The 17,655-nt window shown below is 35.7% G+C and overlaps 1 protein-coding gene and 1 long non-coding RNA gene across 2 annotated transcripts in view; one reads left to right on the plus strand and one right to left on the minus strand.

Annotated features, from left to right (window-relative positions):
• Positions 1-17,655, minus strand: part of Glipr1l2 (GLIPR1 like 2) — a 58,446-nt gene that overhangs the window by 10,856 nt on the left and 29,935 nt on the right. The window contains exon 4 of the mRNA XM_015482606.2: positions 3,678-3,763. Within this exon, the coding sequence (XP_015338092.2) occupies positions 3,678-3,763 (86 nt within the window). The remainder of the gene's footprint in view (positions 1-3,677; positions 3,764-17,655) is intronic.
• The window catches only part of LOC125617288, a 49,950-nt gene continuing 40,129 nt past the window's right edge, over positions 7,835-17,655 (plus strand). The window contains exon 1 of the long non-coding RNA XR_007348271.1: positions 7,835-7,976. This is a non-coding gene — a long non-coding RNA (uncharacterized LOC125617288). The remainder of the gene's footprint in view (positions 7,977-17,655) is intronic.

Raw genomic sequence — 17,655 nt, forward strand, 5'->3', positions numbered from 1 at the left:
CATTTCGTTCCCCTTGCCGGGCAACCAAAGCAACGGGTGAGTCCTGACCGGCCCTCAGCAGGACCCGGACCGAGAAGCAGTTTCCGCGGGCTCCTAGCCCCGGGCCAGGGAAGTTCCGGGAGCCGGAACTCGGCCGCTCCGTGCTCGGTGTAAGCTCCTATAAGTGTAAGCTCCAAGAAGCAGTCCCCGCGGGCTCAGTTCCGGGAGCCGGAATTCGGCTGCTTAGTGCTTGTTGTATGCTCTGATAGGAGCAGGGTCCAAGAAGCAGCCTCCGCAGGCTCCGCGGCCCTGGGCCAGGGCGGTTCCGGGACGGTTCCGGGAGCCGGAACTCGGCCGCCCCGCGCTCGGTGTTCGCTCCGATAAGATCAGGTTCTAAGAAGCACCCAGGCACTGAACCCTAGCAATCTGTCTGCAAGCCGCAGGCGAATGGCAGCCTGAAATTACCTGTTCTATGGCTGAATGAGCTGCGGTCAGTCGAAAGCAGGGATGGTGACGTCAGCTTTCCAACATGGTGGCTGCTGGCCTCCTCTGTGGTCTGACCGGTGTGGAGAACCGAGATGGACCGCTTCCGTCCCCCGTCTCGAACCCAGAATTCAGCCCTGAGTACGGTGCTTGCACGGCTGGCAGAAACTGCAGCGCTGTATCCCTGCGTCACTATCTCCTCGTTTCCCAGCGCGCGCTGCAGACTCTAGCCACGGGGCGATTTGCTGAATAAGCATGTTACCCTCCATGCGACAAACCTCTCGCGTTTGAGTCCCCGTAGCCGATCCTCGTGCGATGGAAATCCTTCCTCCAGGTTCCGGAGCACCCCACTATTGCTGGAAATTCCTAACAAGATAGACTTTAGCCTTCCTGACTTGTCATAATCCCACACAGTGAAGCAGCACACGGGGGCAATGCACTCCCCTCGCCGCCATCTTCCAAAGTTCCTGTCCTGTGTATTTTTAACCCCGCCGTCCCTCGCCGGACTCGGCTCCGTTAGCCGGACGCGGCATCTTTCCTTGTTAGAGATTAGTGAAGATGGTAGGCAGAGGCTTGGGGGAGTTTCCTTTAAAGCAAGAACAAATTCCAGATGTTCTTTCTATGCCTACTGAAGACAGTATCCAAAAATTGGCAAAAGCTGGCATGTCCTTGCGACCCTGCAGATAAACAGTCTTCGACTTATCGTCTTTTCCTTTATTGTAGTTCTTCCCTTTGTAGATTTTCATTGTTGTTTTTCATTTCATTCTTATGGAATATTTTGCCAAGAATATTCTGTAGTGTAGGCTTTCTTGCTGTAAATTCTTTTAGCTTTTGTTTATTATGGAAGGTCTTTAGTTCATCATCAAATTTGAACCTTAAATTTTCTGGATATAAAACTGTTGGTAGGCATCCATTATCATTTAGAGATTGGTATATGTTGTTCCAGGATCTCCTTGCTTTGAGAGTCTGGGTTGAAAAAATCTGAGATCTGAATTAGTCTTCCCTTATAGGTAATCTGATGTTTCTCTCTTGCAGCTTTTAAAATTCTATCCTTATTCTGTATGCTAGGCATTTTCATTATAAATATGTCTTGGTGTTGATCTGTTGTAATTTTGTACAATTGGTGTCCTATAGGCCTCATGTATTTGATTTTCCAATTCATTTTTTATGCTTGGGAGATTTTCTGATATTATTTCATTGAAGAGATTGTGCATTCATTTGGCTTGAATCTCTGAACCTTCATCTATCCCAATAAATCTTAAATTTGGATTTTTGATGGTATCCCATAATTCTTGTATATTCTGTTCATGGTATCTTCAAGATTGTATATTTTGTCTTCATTGTCTAAGGTCCTGTCTTCCAAGTGATCTAATCTGTTGGTGATTCTATCTATTGAGTTTTTTAATTGGCTTATTGTTTCTTTCATTGCAAGGATTTCTGTGTTTTTTTTTTCCAGTATCTCTCTTTCTTTAAGTAATATCTTGCAACCTGTATTTGTTCTCTTATCTCTTGTTGGAGTGATGGATTTTTGCCTATATCTGCTCACTTAGGTCATTATTTAATTCCCAAATCATTTTAGTTATGTACATTCTGAACTCCTTCTCTGACATTTCACCTACTGTGCTACCTACAGCTTCTATTGTTATAGTATCTTGGTTTGTTTCGGGCACATTCCTCCCTTGTTTTTTCATGATGTCTATGTGTCTTCCTCTCTTGCAGTATAGATTGGAGGTATTCCAGCTTCTACCTATTGTCTTATAGTGTCCCTACAGGTTACTAATACCTCACTTTTAAGGGAGAGATCAATATTACAGCACTCAATATACCCAATGTGCAGCCATACATCAGTTAGCTTCTATTTTTACATTTACATTTTTTTGCATCAAATGAGATGATCATATGTTTTCTGTTTTTCCTTCTATTTTTGTGGTGAACAACATTTCTTATTTTTCATGTTGAATTATTCTTGCATTCATCGGATGAAATCAATTGATAATGATGTATATTTTTCTTAATGTGTTTTAAAATATGAACTGCTAACATTTTACTGAGGAATTTTGCAATCAAAAAACATCTATGTTCTTCAGAGATACTGATTGGTAGTTTTCTTTCCTTAAGGTATCCTTATCTGCTTTTGGTATCATGGTGAGACTGGTTTCATTGAATGAATTTGGTAGTCTTTTCCTCTTTTCTATTTTATAGAATTTTTTTTTTAGAGAGAGAGAGAGAACTTTTTTTTTTTTTTTTTAGTTTTCGGCAGACACACATCTTTGTTTGTATGTGGTGCTGAGGATCGAACCTGGGCCGCATGCATGCCAGGCGAGCGCGCTATCACTTGAGCCACATCCCCAGCCCCATTATAGAATAATTTGAGGAGAATTGACATTAGTTCTCCTTTAGTGGTCTAGTAAAATCTAACTGAGAATTCTTTAGGTTTTCTTTGTTGGAAGGCTTTTTATTACTGCTTTAATTTCATTGCATTTTATTGGTGATGAAGAGGAAGAGCAAGATTTTCCATCTTGATTCAAGTAAAGCAAAGGCAGAAATATTTGAGTGTGCTCATCCCAATAGTGACAGTGTTGTTACATTAAAACTGCCCTCTACTTTCTCTTTGTTTTTGCTTTTTTTTTTTTTTGCACAAAAGCATAATATGCTCTGAATTTATCCCCTACCACTTTATTTTAAGCCTTGTATAATCTAACTATAAATATACCATCAGAATATATGCTTTTATGTTTGAAAAAAACAATAAAAGTATAATCAAATACATTTTCTACTTTTTATTCTCTGAACATTTTTGGAATTCTAGGTTTTTTTGGGGGGTGGGACAATGAGAAAAATCTATTAAATATTTATTACTTTACTTTTTTTTTTATCTTGACAAATATTTTGGGATATTCTTTTGTTTAACATAGTCATTGTCAAACTGTGAAGCATTTTCAAGGTTTAGCTTTTATTTATCAGTCCTTATTCCTAACATTCTGGTATGTTCTTAGGGGAAGAAATAGAAGCAAAGCTCTGAAGAAAAGGCTCTATAGTTTAGAAAAATCTAAAGATACTGTTTCAATCCTCCTTTGATAATATGATAATAGCATTAGAATAATAAGAATAATATTAACTTCACAAAAAAACTAGTGTGCAGTCACTTCACTTTTCTTGTCCTAAGCATTATGGATGTTTTTCTTCTCATTTTTAAGTTATTTTCTTTATCTTACTGCATAGAAAATCTGTGCATTTGTCACGGTTGCCACAACGAGTACAAAATACTCCTGGTTCATAAGGCCTTCTTGATAGAGCTCCTCTACAAAAAAGCAGAAAATTGTTAGGAAAAGACTCAATTTTTACATGTTATTTAAATACTATAGTTACCAATTTTAATTAGTCTTAAGCAGTTATTTGATTAAGAAAGTGGACTCAAAGAAGTACTTAGAGATGCAATCTTCCCATTTTTCCAACCCCACACACAGTCTCTTCTGAAATGAAATCCCATTTGCCTGAAACAGAGTATCCTAATTTAAATATAAGAGTTCAAAAATAAGGATGTTAAAGTTTCTTTTATTTTTGTAGCAAAATACATCCTTTCCAAATGGATGCTATAGAATATTTTACGATTAATTACTTTTTGGTTGGTAAAAATGTATATAAAATTCTATAGAAATGATATGTTGATTACATGAAGTTTTTTTTAAAATCCTGAAATGCCTGTTGTCCCAAAGATCCAGCTGCATGTATTACTTTGGAATCCATGTGAAAAATACATAGACATAAAATAAACAAGCAAATGAATTTAAGTGGTATTTTACAAAGTTGAATTAATCCATTGTTTGAGCTAAAGAGCCAAGTAAGAATGGTTACATCAATTACCTAGAATTAAAGGAGGAAAAGGGAAGTGTACATAAAATCCTAGGATACAAAAGAAAAACTATATAGGTGAAAGATAACTCTGAGTGGCAGGGATGGGTCACTAGTACCATTTAAACAAGATCTTGCCATTTAAACAAGACTGCATATATACCTAGAAGGCAATTGGAAGTTATAAAAATAAACATTAGGCATATAGGTTCCTGGTTAGGCACTATAGGTCATCTAGAAGGATAGCCAAACACAACAAACACATATTTAGAAATCTGAATATCAAATCTCAGAACCATATCTTATTTAATCAAGATGGTTTTGCTTATACCCAGTAAGATATCTGATACCTAAAAATTGCAACTGTTCCATCAAGGACATCCAGAGGTTTGTGATTACTTGCAGACCTTATATCACTTCTATAATTTCACTGTTCTATTCAAGGAGAATATATATTTTATTTAGAACCTACCTAGAGCACCAGTCTTCCAGAAACTGAAGAATTAATCTAGTCAACTTCACTACACCTTATTCTAGTTTTATTGCTCTAATTCTTTCTCACTGAAGCAGATGCCTCCAACATAACAGCAAAGCTCATCCTCCCCAAGACCTCTGGGATGGGGGACCTCTGCCTTTGTACCTATGAAAAATTCTAGTCAGTATAAAGATACACACTACACAATAATACTAGTCCTCTTTTTTATTTTTTACTTTTTGGGGGGAGGTACCAGGGATTGACTCAGGGGCACTCAACCACTGAGACACCTCCCCAGCCCTATTTCATATTTTATTTAGAGACAGGGTCTCACCAAGTTGATTAGTGCCTCACTTTTGTGGCTTTGAACTCACAATCCTCCTGACTCAGCCTCCCAAGCCACTGGGCTAGACCTCTTTTTTAAAGTTCAATTTTCATAATCATTATTTAAGTATATGTCAGGCTAATATTCTTCTATGTCAATCTCCCTCTAGTTCTGACATTCAAAAAAGTTTCACCTAAATCAATTCAAGTCTGAATATACTATACAACTCTCATCTACAATTGGAATGGCTGGACTGGATTAGGAGGAAACTATAGATAGATCTAAGTATCTGAATCTAGCAAAGTCCATTGAAGTTTCATAGTTGCCTTAACAGTGCTGTAAGAAATATAAAATATTTTGTCTTTGGGCATTTGCCATTTTTAAAGAAGCAGCCAATGGGTCATAGAAAGCAAGTCCAGATGCTGAACATAGCCCACTGGAACTTTTACTAGCCTTCTAGCTTCAGTACTTTGCTGCCTATAGGAACATGGGCTTAGGTGGCCTAACAAATAACTAATCCTATTTCTGACCCCAAGTCCATTGGAAGACCACTGTTTAAAACGTTTTAATAGATACATAGTCTTCTGCAAAGATGCAGTCTAGGGGTGGTGGAAACTTTCTTTGCCTTTACTAGAACCATATCTGCTACTGCCTTGTTCATCAAGCAGGTAATCCAGGTCTCTATTCAAAGTAAAGAAAGTATGAATTTTGTTGTTTTCTGCTTCAAATTATCCATGCATATGTAAAGCTATTTTACTTTACACACATTTCTGTTAAACTCCCTCATTCATCTTAGCAAAATATGCTACTGCAGTCCATTTACTGAATGGCATTAAAAGCTGCTAGTTTTGAGTGGCTTAGAACAAGAAAAGATCTATAACAGGTCTGGGCTGCCATGCAAGTTGCTCTGCTACTTGGTCTACATATTCCAGCAGGCCTAATAGATACTTGTGGGCTCAAACCCATTGCTAGTACCCAAATATGCATTAGGATCCTCCAGAGAAACATAATTAATAGATTACACACACGAGAGAGAGAGGGGTGCGGGGGAGAGAATTTTAAGGATTTGGCTTCCACAATTGTAGGGGCTGACAAGTCCAAAATCAGAAGGGCAGGCCAGTGGCAGGAGACAAGTACTGATGTTGTAGTCTTGAGTCTGAAGGGGAACATCTGGAGGCAATTTTCATTCTCAGATTTTTCTTTCATAAGCCAATATGAAAAAGTTTATATTGAACTTTAAATAAACTCAGAGTTTAAATTGAACATACGAGGGTCACCCATATTATAAATGATAATCTGGTTTATTTAAAGTCTACTGATTTAAATATTAATCACATCTAAAGTATACCTTTACAGCTATATCTAGACTAGTTTGGACAAACACTGGGCATCATATCCTAATTTAGTTGATATATAAAATTAATTATCTCATCAGCTTTTTTAAAAAAATGGCGAATTTTACTTTGGCAGTTGAATTACTGGCAATTAACCTTAATTCAGTTGAGGCCTGGTTTTAGGACTAGATAGTTCTACATCAGTGTTTACCTTATTCCTACCATGGTCCTTACTTTTAGGCAATGGTTCTTAATCCTAGGGCATGGTTTTTCTGAAATAAATGTTCAGAGTTTTAGCCAAGATCTCTCCATTTTACCTGGTCTCAATCGCAACTCTGTTTCTCAGCACTGTTCAGCCTCTGCAATCTGTGTGGGTATTCAGCCTCTGAATATCTGTTCCCTAATAATCCTTCCAGAATATTACCTTGGGATGTGTAGGTTAGTATTTGGCCCACAAAGAAATTTTACAGAGACTTCAAGGTTTCTTCTTTGTTTTCTTTTTGGTATCCTGAGTCTAAATATCCAGGCATCAAAGACACTGGTGTTTCTTTTACTCAGAAAAATATATATTTTTTGCTTGAAATATATCTCTTTGGTTAAAGGTAAGGTAAATTCTTAGGGAGAAAAAACAGAGCAAATATGGGGTTCCCACTGAGTTATTATCTATTTGTAAATATTCTAGTCCTATATTGGTTGTTTTCTAATGCCTGAAAACAGTTGTTTTATGTTTTCTCCAGTCTTTATGGGTTATTTTAAGCAGAATACTGATTTTTATGCCAGCTTAAAAAATATTCAGAAAAAAATGGGTCACATATTTAAAAGATAAAAATTAATTTCTAGAAGAAAATCTAATGTGATTAAAAAGAGTAAAAATATTTTGTGAAAGTACATCTAAGAATGACAAATCTCAAAACCCAAGAAAAGTATTGACATATTTTTATCTACAGTAAAATTATTCTATTTGACAAAATAAATTGCATCATAAAGTCAAATGTTAAGCATTATACTGGTAAAATATTCATAAATTTACTACAAAAGAGGTAATTTTATTGACCTATAAAACACTCCTATAATTTAAAAGTATTGGAAACTTTCACATAAAAGTATTGATTGTACAGGAACAGTCAGGTCTTGGTAAATGAAATCCAATTTTTTTGAAATGCACAAAATAATAACTGAACTCCCCTGAAATAAAGATTGTGAGAGGACAGGTCCTCAGAGGGCCTAGCCAACTCAACTTTCTTTCCCACTTTTGGTTCTCAGAATAACTGCAGAATGTGCAGACAAGGTAGTGTTCCCAGATAAAGAGGAACCATTTGGAACAGCCCAAGCTAGAATAGGTTATTTTGCAATGCTTGAGTTCAGTGAGTCAAGATGTGTCCTTAGTATAAACCGGACAGAGTGTTCAGCTGTGGTGTGACATGAGGCATTCACAGATAAGATACCATCCTCCCTAAGTGACTTTCCTGAGTCTTGGGAGACCACCTTACTTGGATCCTAGACTTCTGTTTTTACTTCCTGCCTATCTGTAAGTAATACCTTTTCTTTGCTTGACTTCTTGTGTGACAGTTCGGTCTCACTGGATTCATACAAGTGGTAGAGAACCTTCATAGAGATGATAATTAGAAATATAATGAGCCAGGCATGGTGGAGCATGTCTGGAATCCCAGTGACTTGGGAGGCTAAGGCAAAAGGATCTCAAGTTTGAGATTAAAAAAAGGGCTGGGGATTATAGTTCAGTGGTAAAGTACCCTTGGGTTCAATCTTCAGTAACCTACCCCTCAAAAGTATACTGACTTCCTAATTGTACATAGCTGAATGTGTGAGAATGCATTATCTTAACAAGGGAGTTGAGAAATAAGTCCTTTCTTACATGAAATATAAGAAGTATTATAATACAAAAATGGTGTAACAATAATGAATAGATATTTAGTAATATTTATCAAAATTGAAAATTTTGTTTTTGACCTAGCAATTCCGTGACTGTGAATTACAAATACTTTGCTGAGAATTACATATCTATCTGGATAATTGCAGAAACATCTTTTGTAATAAAAATAATAAAACAGCCTAATTGTTCCTTAAAAGGAAAATATTGCTTAAATACATTTTTGTACATACATTAAAAAAACACTATGCAAATATTAAAAAGAATTCAGAAACATTTTGCACTCAAATGACAAAACTTCCAAAGGATATCTTCAAAAAATTAAGTAACCTCAGAGTAAGTGTAGTGTATTCCTGTTTGAATTACTGAAAAGCACACACAGAGACAGATATGATTTGGCATATACAGACAGAATATACCTTTTAGGATGAAATGCTGGGGAGGGTAACAGAAGACAGAATGGGAATGTTACTTCTTTCTTGATACCTTTGAACTTTCCCTCATAAATATATATCTTATATTAGACATATTTTATTAAAATTACTGAAAATTATAATCCACATAAAGCAATGAGAAAGAGGCCATACTGTATGAGATCCTAAAGTCCAGCAAAAAATTGTAGTTGGAGGAAAACATGAATCTTTAAATATATTCAATAATTAAAGAATGCTGTATATCTTTTAAAAACAGCAACATATAACAGCCTCTTCACACACATACCTCTCCAAGAAAACCATTGGAAAGGCTGAATAGGTCAAAATAATAAAACTTAAACAAAAGAATAAGGAATGCTGAATACATTCCAAAATATCTTATTCTTAAAGATCAATAAAATAGGTTAAACCTTCATGAGCCCTATTTTAAGAAGAGATGAAAAATATTCATTATTAAGAATTTTTCCACATTTTCATTTTGTATAATTCTTTCCTGCCTCTTTTCAGATAGAACTTGCTCTTTTAATTCTCTCCCCTCTCTCAATATATCAATGGCTTTCTTTAGTTTAAAATGTGCATTAGCAACCAACAAAATAGCTTTTACTCAACTCTTATACATACTTCCTTTCTTTCTCCTCTCCTGGCAAACAACATAGAATGTTCTAAATTGGCCAATTTTTTTTTCAAATTCAAGTAGGTCATAAATCAAATCTAGTGTTTCACAAAAACATTAATTTAAAATACAAAAGAGATTAGAATATTGTACTTAGCCATGAATAAAGTATTATTTCATATAATTTGTTTTATCACACATAATAAGGATTGTTTCATAAATCTTTCATTTTTTCATTTATCTACTGTGTTTTTTAAGTTTCAGATGAACATCTTTTCATATTTAAAGTTATCATGTCTTCAAATTACAATTGACTGGACAATGAATGTGATATAGATATCGCTGTCATAGCTCTTCACATAGCCCCTTTTTAAATGGGCAATATGAATTATTTTCAATTTATTTATATTTGAACTACTGTTCAAAATATATAAATGATATGCATTGAATCATAAATTGTCTGTGCAGAAGAGCATGGAAACAGAACAGCCTATATATCATAAAAGGGACTGACAAGAAAGTGAGTCTAAATGTTATTAAAAACTCTGCTCATATAGTCCTGGTTTCTCTCTTACCACAATAGCCTCTCCTCATACACCTTTGCTGGTGCCTCTAACTGAGGTTGAGATATTGTAGTCATGTAGGGCTAGTTCTTAAGTCTCTTCTGTTTTATTTTTCCTACTTTCTCATAACTGAGAAACATTTCCAACTCAGGGTCTTTGTACCTGTAGTACTCTTTACTTAGTAAACTGTCCCAGAATTCATATGTCTATTTCCTTCTCATGACTAATTTACATTTCTTGCATTTATTTCTCCATGTAATGGGTCAGAAACAGAATACTTGGTCTTCCTTCAAACTTTGGTCTTCTGAAAGTATTCCCTCTCGTAGTTAATGGCATCACCATTCATCCAGTTGCTAAGACTAATGGCATAAGTGCCATCCTTGAATATTCTATTTCACTCAGCCCCCAAATCAAATTCACCAGGAAGTATATTAATTCCATATTTAAAGAATATTCTGAATCTGATCTTTCCTCACCATTTTCATGCTAGGTAAGTAGAATTAATGTCATAGTACAGAATTGGTGTCAGATGGTAGATATGTCTGCTATATAGAGTGTCTGCTATGTGGTTTCATTCTGAGGCATGGGGTTGTTTTCATCTTATGGCCTTGTTACCCTCTTGAATATCTGAATTCTCTATCAGATCTGTTGCATCCAGCCAGCAGATGAGGAAAGACCAAGAGAATGAAAGATCAAGTAGAAAGTTTCTAAAGGCCAGGCATGGAAAATGGTCTAGATTCTGTTGAGCCAAAACTCACTGTTTGGCCCTATAGAAAATATATTTTAGGTATGTTCTCAGGAAGTAAATAGAATGGTGTACTTTTAAAAGTGATTTCTTTCATTTGTTCTTTGTTAAGAATGCAAAATTTAGATTTACCACCCCTACATATTTCTTTTTTTCAAATCTATTTTGACTTATTTCCTTCCTCTTTGTGTTATAAAGGAATTTTTCAAGTATCTTTGACTCATATTTTCTGTATGGTTGAATAGGTTTTATTTTTCCATTCTGTATTAATTTTCTGGCTACTTTAAAATATCACTGGGTGATTTAAAACAACAGAAATTCATGCTCTTGTAGTTTTGGAGACCTAAAGTCCAAAATCAAGGTGTTAGCAGGATTGTGCTCCCTCCAAAGTCTCTACAGAAGAATCTGTGCCTTGACTTTCCAACTTCCAATGGCTTTTGGACCTTATTTGCTTATGGATCCCTGACACCAATCTTTTCCTCTTGAATTTTTTCCTGCTAACATTGTCTCCTCCTCTTCTGGTTGTCTAGTGCTAAATCTCCCTCTCCCTCTCTTTTATAAAGATACATGTGATGGCATTTATTGCTCACCTGCTTAATCTAGGAAAAGATACTCATCTTAATCATGTCTTTGCTCATAAGAAAGAAGAGAAAATAGAAGTAAAAAGTTAACATAAGAGTATAAGAGAGAACAACAGAGATTGGCTATTAGCAGAGAAAAGAGAGAGAATCAAGGGAAACAGACAAGTGAAAGAAAAATATATCAAGTAAAAATTTTAAAAATTGAAAAATTAAAAATAAAATTAAAAAGCATACAAAACAAAACTGAAAAATACGAATCAAATATTCTGTTTGTGAATATTTGTGAGTCCCTATCTATTGAACTATGATCCATGAAAAATAGCTAGCTTCAAAAGTGCTGGAAATGAGAAAAAACAAATATGAATATGTATAAGTGTCCATGAATGATTTAGGTTACAATTAAACAAGAAAAAAGAGAAAAAAGACAAGAAAAAGAAAGAAAACAAAAAGAAAAAAATATTTTGATGAAATGTTAAAGAATTGTTGCCTTTGGAGTTCAAAAGATTCTCAGCTTCCCTTCTCAGCAGTGTTAGGTAGGATGATCTGGAGTTTGATGCCTGTCCCACCCTCAGGGTGGAGTTGCTTGAGTGAGAGAGGAAATCCTGTAGGCAGAACTCCTGGAGGTTTACGCTTGGGTAGGCTCCAGGTTCTTTGTTGAATGGTAATTGGTCTGGAGATTTTAAATCAGCCCACCTCCAGGGCCCTGCAGTTGCCAGTCCATGCAGGAAGACTGTACTCTAGGGATCTCCCCTGGGTTCCACTTGTGTAGAGGAGGAGCCAATTCTTTGTCTGCTCTGTCACCTGTGGACTCCACATTTCCTGTCTCCTGGGTTTAGTCTCTAAACTCAATCTCTTCCACCCCCACTCTTTCAAATACCTGACCAGCTGGGAGGGTCTCTCTTATGATAGAAAAATCAGACCTGACTATACAATGAAATGATAAGAGTGTTATGATGAAGAACCAACACTTGGGAAAAGGACTGATACCCCTCCCCTTCTGCCAGCCTTTCTATGGGAAGCCTGTGAGTCCCTATCTATTGAACTATAAATCACTGTCACTAGGATTCCAACTACTCCTTCTTTAAATGGAAACACGCCTGTTCCAGGCTTTCAAGGCCAGATAGTCACCAGATGCCTGTAAAAAGAGTCACTTCTTCTAATACTTTGTAACTTTCTGAACTCTGTAGGAATGTAGCTACTTAATTAATTGCTAGGCCAATTAACTGCTGTCTAAACTATAGCCTTATAGGCTTAGTTTTTAGAAATATAGCTCTTAGGGGGATAAAATCAAGTTATCTTGAGTTACTGTTGATCATGGTAAAGGCCACTTCATGATAACACTCACAATTGTTTTACTGACTTTGTTCTGCACCTGTGAACTACTTATTGTAATATTTCTATACATGGTCTTTGGTCATGTAGGCCAAAAATTTAATCCCATCAATGTTGTAATGGTTAAAAAATCATGTCATTTCCTATAAAAACCCCATGTGACCTCAGCTTGGGGCCCAGAAGTTTAGAACACTATCTCATCTGGGTCAAATTGCATAAATAATACTGAATTCTCTGACCTTCCAAGTAAGTGGTGCTTAGTCTCTTGCTGAGCACGATTTACAAAACACTCCCAGCTGGTCCTGCAAGTGGCCAGATTGGAGTGTGAAGAGGAGAGCCAGATGGTTTTCCATGACCACCATTGCTTTTTGTAAACTCCTCTTCACATTTCTCCTGGTCATTTAGGCACACTCTGTGTCTTGCAGTGTAGGTTTGATAGGCCTGTATTTTGAGCCAAACTAAGGTTTGCTAGGAAATGGCTCCTCTAGCTGCCAGCCCCAATTCTGTAGCTGCAAAACGATTACTTCCTCTGTCCTCTGCAGGAAGCAGGCAGAGATGTAGCTTCTTTCCACACAAGGATATTGTGCAGCATTCCTTTCAGTTTAGTTGGGCAACGTCTTTGGTTTCTGATTTCTTGGTAACCAGACATGCCTAAGTCCTTCTAAAAAGACAGGTTCCCTTATCTCTCCACTTTGCTCTGGTTGGTGACTCCGGCAGCAGCAGCAGCAGTACTGCTCGGGATTTCTTCCTTATTTTATTATATCCAATTTCCTGAGTTCCAGATCTGCTTTGAGTATCCAGTATTAAATCTCTGTAAAGTCTTCTCCCTTTTTTTCATCCACCTTGCTGAGAAGCTGCCTATCTGTTTTCTTGGTTTCACACCATGGAGCAGCAGAGAAAGCAACCTCCCCTATTCCCCAGTTGGTTTTATTAAAAGCTGAGAGTTTACTTTGGCTGGTCATAGAAGGGAAAACATGTCTTTGAAGTTTAAAAAAAAAAAAACAAACAGAATGCTTTTGCTGAGTTGAAAATGTGTCATGGAATAAAGATTGCCTTTAAAAGATGAGTGCAAGGCCTGGCTGAGAGACAGCAAGGAAATGGGAATAGTATCACATAACCACATAAAATTGAATTCTACTAACAGAGCTTGGAAGCAGATTTTTTTCATAATAGCCTCCAACTTGGAGTTCAGCTGACACACTGATTTTGGCCTTTGAAGTATGAAGTAGAGAATTCAGGTACACTGTGTCTGCATGTATGACCTACAGAACTGTAATTATAAGTGAATGCTGTTTTAAACACTGTATTTGTGGTAATCCAATATGCAATAATAGAAAATCAATCCACATGCTGGAACCCTAATCTAAGCTATAGCAGTATTTGTCCTGTATAGAAAGAGCCTCCTAATTGTGCTTTTTGTATCCTTGTTTCCCTATACTTCATTCTTTATACAACAATCAGAATAATCTTTTTTATTCAGAACATTTTTTATTTGAGGCATTAATTAGTATAATGTTCAATGGCATGATGATGATGATGATGATGATGATGACAATGGCGGCAACAATGAAGATGTCAGTTTTCTAATGGGTATTTTTGTTGAATGTTCATGTAATATCTCCTAATTTCTTAACTAGAAAATCAAATAAATATTGTTTTATGTTCAGATATCTGTGATTTTAATTTCAGTATTTGCATTAGATGATTAGAGTTTACTTCTTTATTAATTTAGTGAAAAAAAAATCACAAAGCATTTTATTCTAATTAAACAATTGCATATTTTTAAACATTTTACTTTGGAGAATTCTGTGAAACTGTTTCGCAATGTAATTTGTGAAGCACTATCTTTTAATTAATTCTCTTTAGTTATACATAGCATTAGGAATCATTTTGACATAATTATAAAATATGGAATATAATTTGTTCTAATTCAGTCCCTAGTACTCCTCCTTTCTTTTCCCTTCCCCCTGTTCCCTTCCCTCTATTAACCTTTCTGCTCTTAGAGTATTTTTTTAAATTAATGTCTTATGAATATACATAAAGGTGAGATTTACTGTGGCATATTCATATGTATCTTAGGAAAATGATGTCAGATTCATTCCATGTTTTCCCCTTATCCTGTCCATCCTCCTTCCCTGAAATCCCTTTTCACTTTTCCACTTTCTTCTATTTTGATGGAACTCCCCCACCATTTTCTTTTCTTGCCTACCTTATTTTGGATTAGCTTCTACATATAAGAGAAAATATTCAAACTGATTTTCTGGGTCTGGTTTATTTAACTTAGCATGATGGTCTCCATCAGCAAATGCCATAATTTCCTTCATCTTTATGGTTAAGTAATACTCCATTATGTAAATATACCACATTTTCTTTATCTATTAATGTTTTGAAGGGCACCTTGGTTGGTTCCATAACTTGGCTATTATGAATTGTACTGCTACAAACATTTCTGTAGCTGTATATTTACAGTATGATGGTTTTAGATAGTTTGGATATATACCAAGGAGCAGGATAGCTGGGTCACATGGTGGTTCCAATACTAACATTTAGAAGAATCTCCATACTCCATCAACAATGTATGAGTGTTCCTTTTCCCCACATCCTCAGCAATATGTATTATTCATATTCTTGCTAATTATCTTTCTGACTATAATGAGATGAAATCTCAATGTAGTTTTGATTTGCAGTTCCTGGATTGCTAGAGATGTTAAAATTTTTTTCATATTTTATTGATCATTTGTATTTCTTCTTTACAGAAATATGTGTTTAGTTCTTTTGCCCATTTTTTGTTTTTTAAATTTTTTGGTGTTAAGTGTTTTGAGTTCTAGAAATACACTGCTCCTGAAGATCAGGTGACAATGATTTTCTCCCATTCCATAGGCTCTCTTTTCATGCTCTTATTTCTTTTGCTGTGCAAAAGTTTTTCATTTGATGCCATCCCACTTATTTTTATTTTTTTTCAATCATAGATGGACACAACACCTTATTTATTTATTTCTATGTGGTTCTGAGGATTGAACCCAGTCCCTGACACATGGCTAAGTAAGTGCTCTACCATTGAGCTACAACCCCATCCCCACTTATTGATTTTTGGTTTTGTTTCTTGTACTTATTTTGGAGTCTTGTTAAGAAAGTCAGATTCTGTGCCAACATGTTGGAGTGTTTGTTTGGTCTATATTTTTTTCTAGTAGTTGCAGAGTTTCTGACCTAATTCCTAGGTATCTGATACACTTAGAGTTCAGTTTTGTGCTAGTTGACACATAGCGCTTAAGTATCATTCTTCTACTTATAGATTTCCAGTTTTCCAGCACCATTTGTTCAAAAGGCTATCTTTTCTCCCATATATATCTGTGGAATCTTTGTCTAGTGTCAGATGACAGTATCCATGTGGGTTTGTCTCTGTGTCTTCTATTCTATTCAATTGGTCTTCGTGTCTGTTTTAGTGCCAGTACCATGCTATTTTGTTAACTATAGCTCTATAGAATAATATGAAGTCTGGTGTTGTGATGCCTCTAGCATTGCTCATTTTGCACAGGATTGTTCTAGGTATTCTGGGTCTCACTTTTGCAAATGAATTTTACAACTGTTTTTTCTACTACTGTGAAGAATATCATTAGTATTTTGATGGGATTGTACTGAATCTATATACTACTTTTGGTAGTATAGCAATTTTGACAATAGTAAATGCCTACCCACCAATATGAGCTATTTCTGTCTTCTAAGGTCTTCTTCAAGTTCTTTTCCAGAATTCTATGGTTTTCATTGTAGAGTTCCTTCACCTCCTTTGTTAGACTAATTCTCAAGTATTTTATTTTTTGAAGTTATTGTGAATGGGATAGTTTTCCTAATTTCTTTTTCAACAGATTTGTTGTTGGAGTACAGGAAAGCAATTGATTTATGTATGTTGATCTTGTATCTGCTACTTTACTATATTTGTTTATTAGCTCTAGAAGTCCTCTGGTGGAGTTTTTGGGGTCTTCTAAATATAATATCAAGTTGCCAGCAAACAGAGAGACTTTAGTTTTTGTTTGTTTGTTTTATTTTTTTCCTAATTGTATCCCTTTAATCTCCATTTCATGCCTAATTCCTCTGGCTAGATTTTCAAGGACTATGTTGAACAGGAGTTGCAACATTTGTCTTGTTCCTGTTGTTAGAGGAAATGTTTTCAGTTTTGCTCCATTCAGTATGATGTCGATCTTCAGTTTGTCATACGTGGCTTTTACAATATTGAGGTAATTTCCTTCTATCTTAGTTTCTCCAGTGTTTTAAACACAAATGGGCACTGGACTTTGTCAAATGCTTTTTCTGCGTTTATTGTGATAATTATGTAATTCTTGTCCTTAATTCTATTAATTTGTCCTAAATTCCATTAATTCTATTAGCTTATGCATCCCTGGCATAAACCCCACTTGATCATGTTGCACTCTCTTCCTAATGTGTTTTTGAATGCACTTTGTCAAAATTTTATTAAGAAGTTTGCATCTACGTTCATCAAGGATATTGGATTGAAGTTTTCTTTACTTCATGTCTTTGGTTGTGGTATTAGAGTGAAACTGGCTTCATAGAATGAATTTGCCAATGTTCCCTCCTTTTATATTTCATAGAATAATTTGATGAGGATTGGCATTTGTTGTTCTTTAAAGGTATGGTAGAATTTGGATGAAAATCTATTTATTTTATTCTAATTTGTTATATATGACAACAGAATGCATTACAACTCATATTACACAAATAGAGCACAATTTTTCATATCTCTGGTTGTATATGAAGTATATTCACACCATTTGTATCTTCATACATGTACTTAAGGTAATTATGTCCATCTTATTCTACAATCTTTTCTATCCCTGTGTGCCCTCTCTTCCTCTCCCACCCCTTTGCCCTATCTAGAATTCATCTAATTCTCCCATGCTTCCCCTGATCACCATTATGGATCAGCATCCACATATCAGAGAAAACATTCAGCCTTTGGATTTTTAGGATTGGCTTACTTCACTTAGCATTCCATCATTTACTTCCAAATGCCATGGTTTTATTCTCTTTTAATGCTT

Source organism: Marmota marmota, unplaced genomic scaffold (assembly GCF_001458135.2).
Source record: "Marmota marmota marmota unplaced genomic scaffold, marMar, whole genome shotgun sequence".
NCBI classification, from domain to species: Eukaryota; Metazoa; Chordata; class Mammalia; order Rodentia; family Sciuridae; genus Marmota; species Marmota marmota.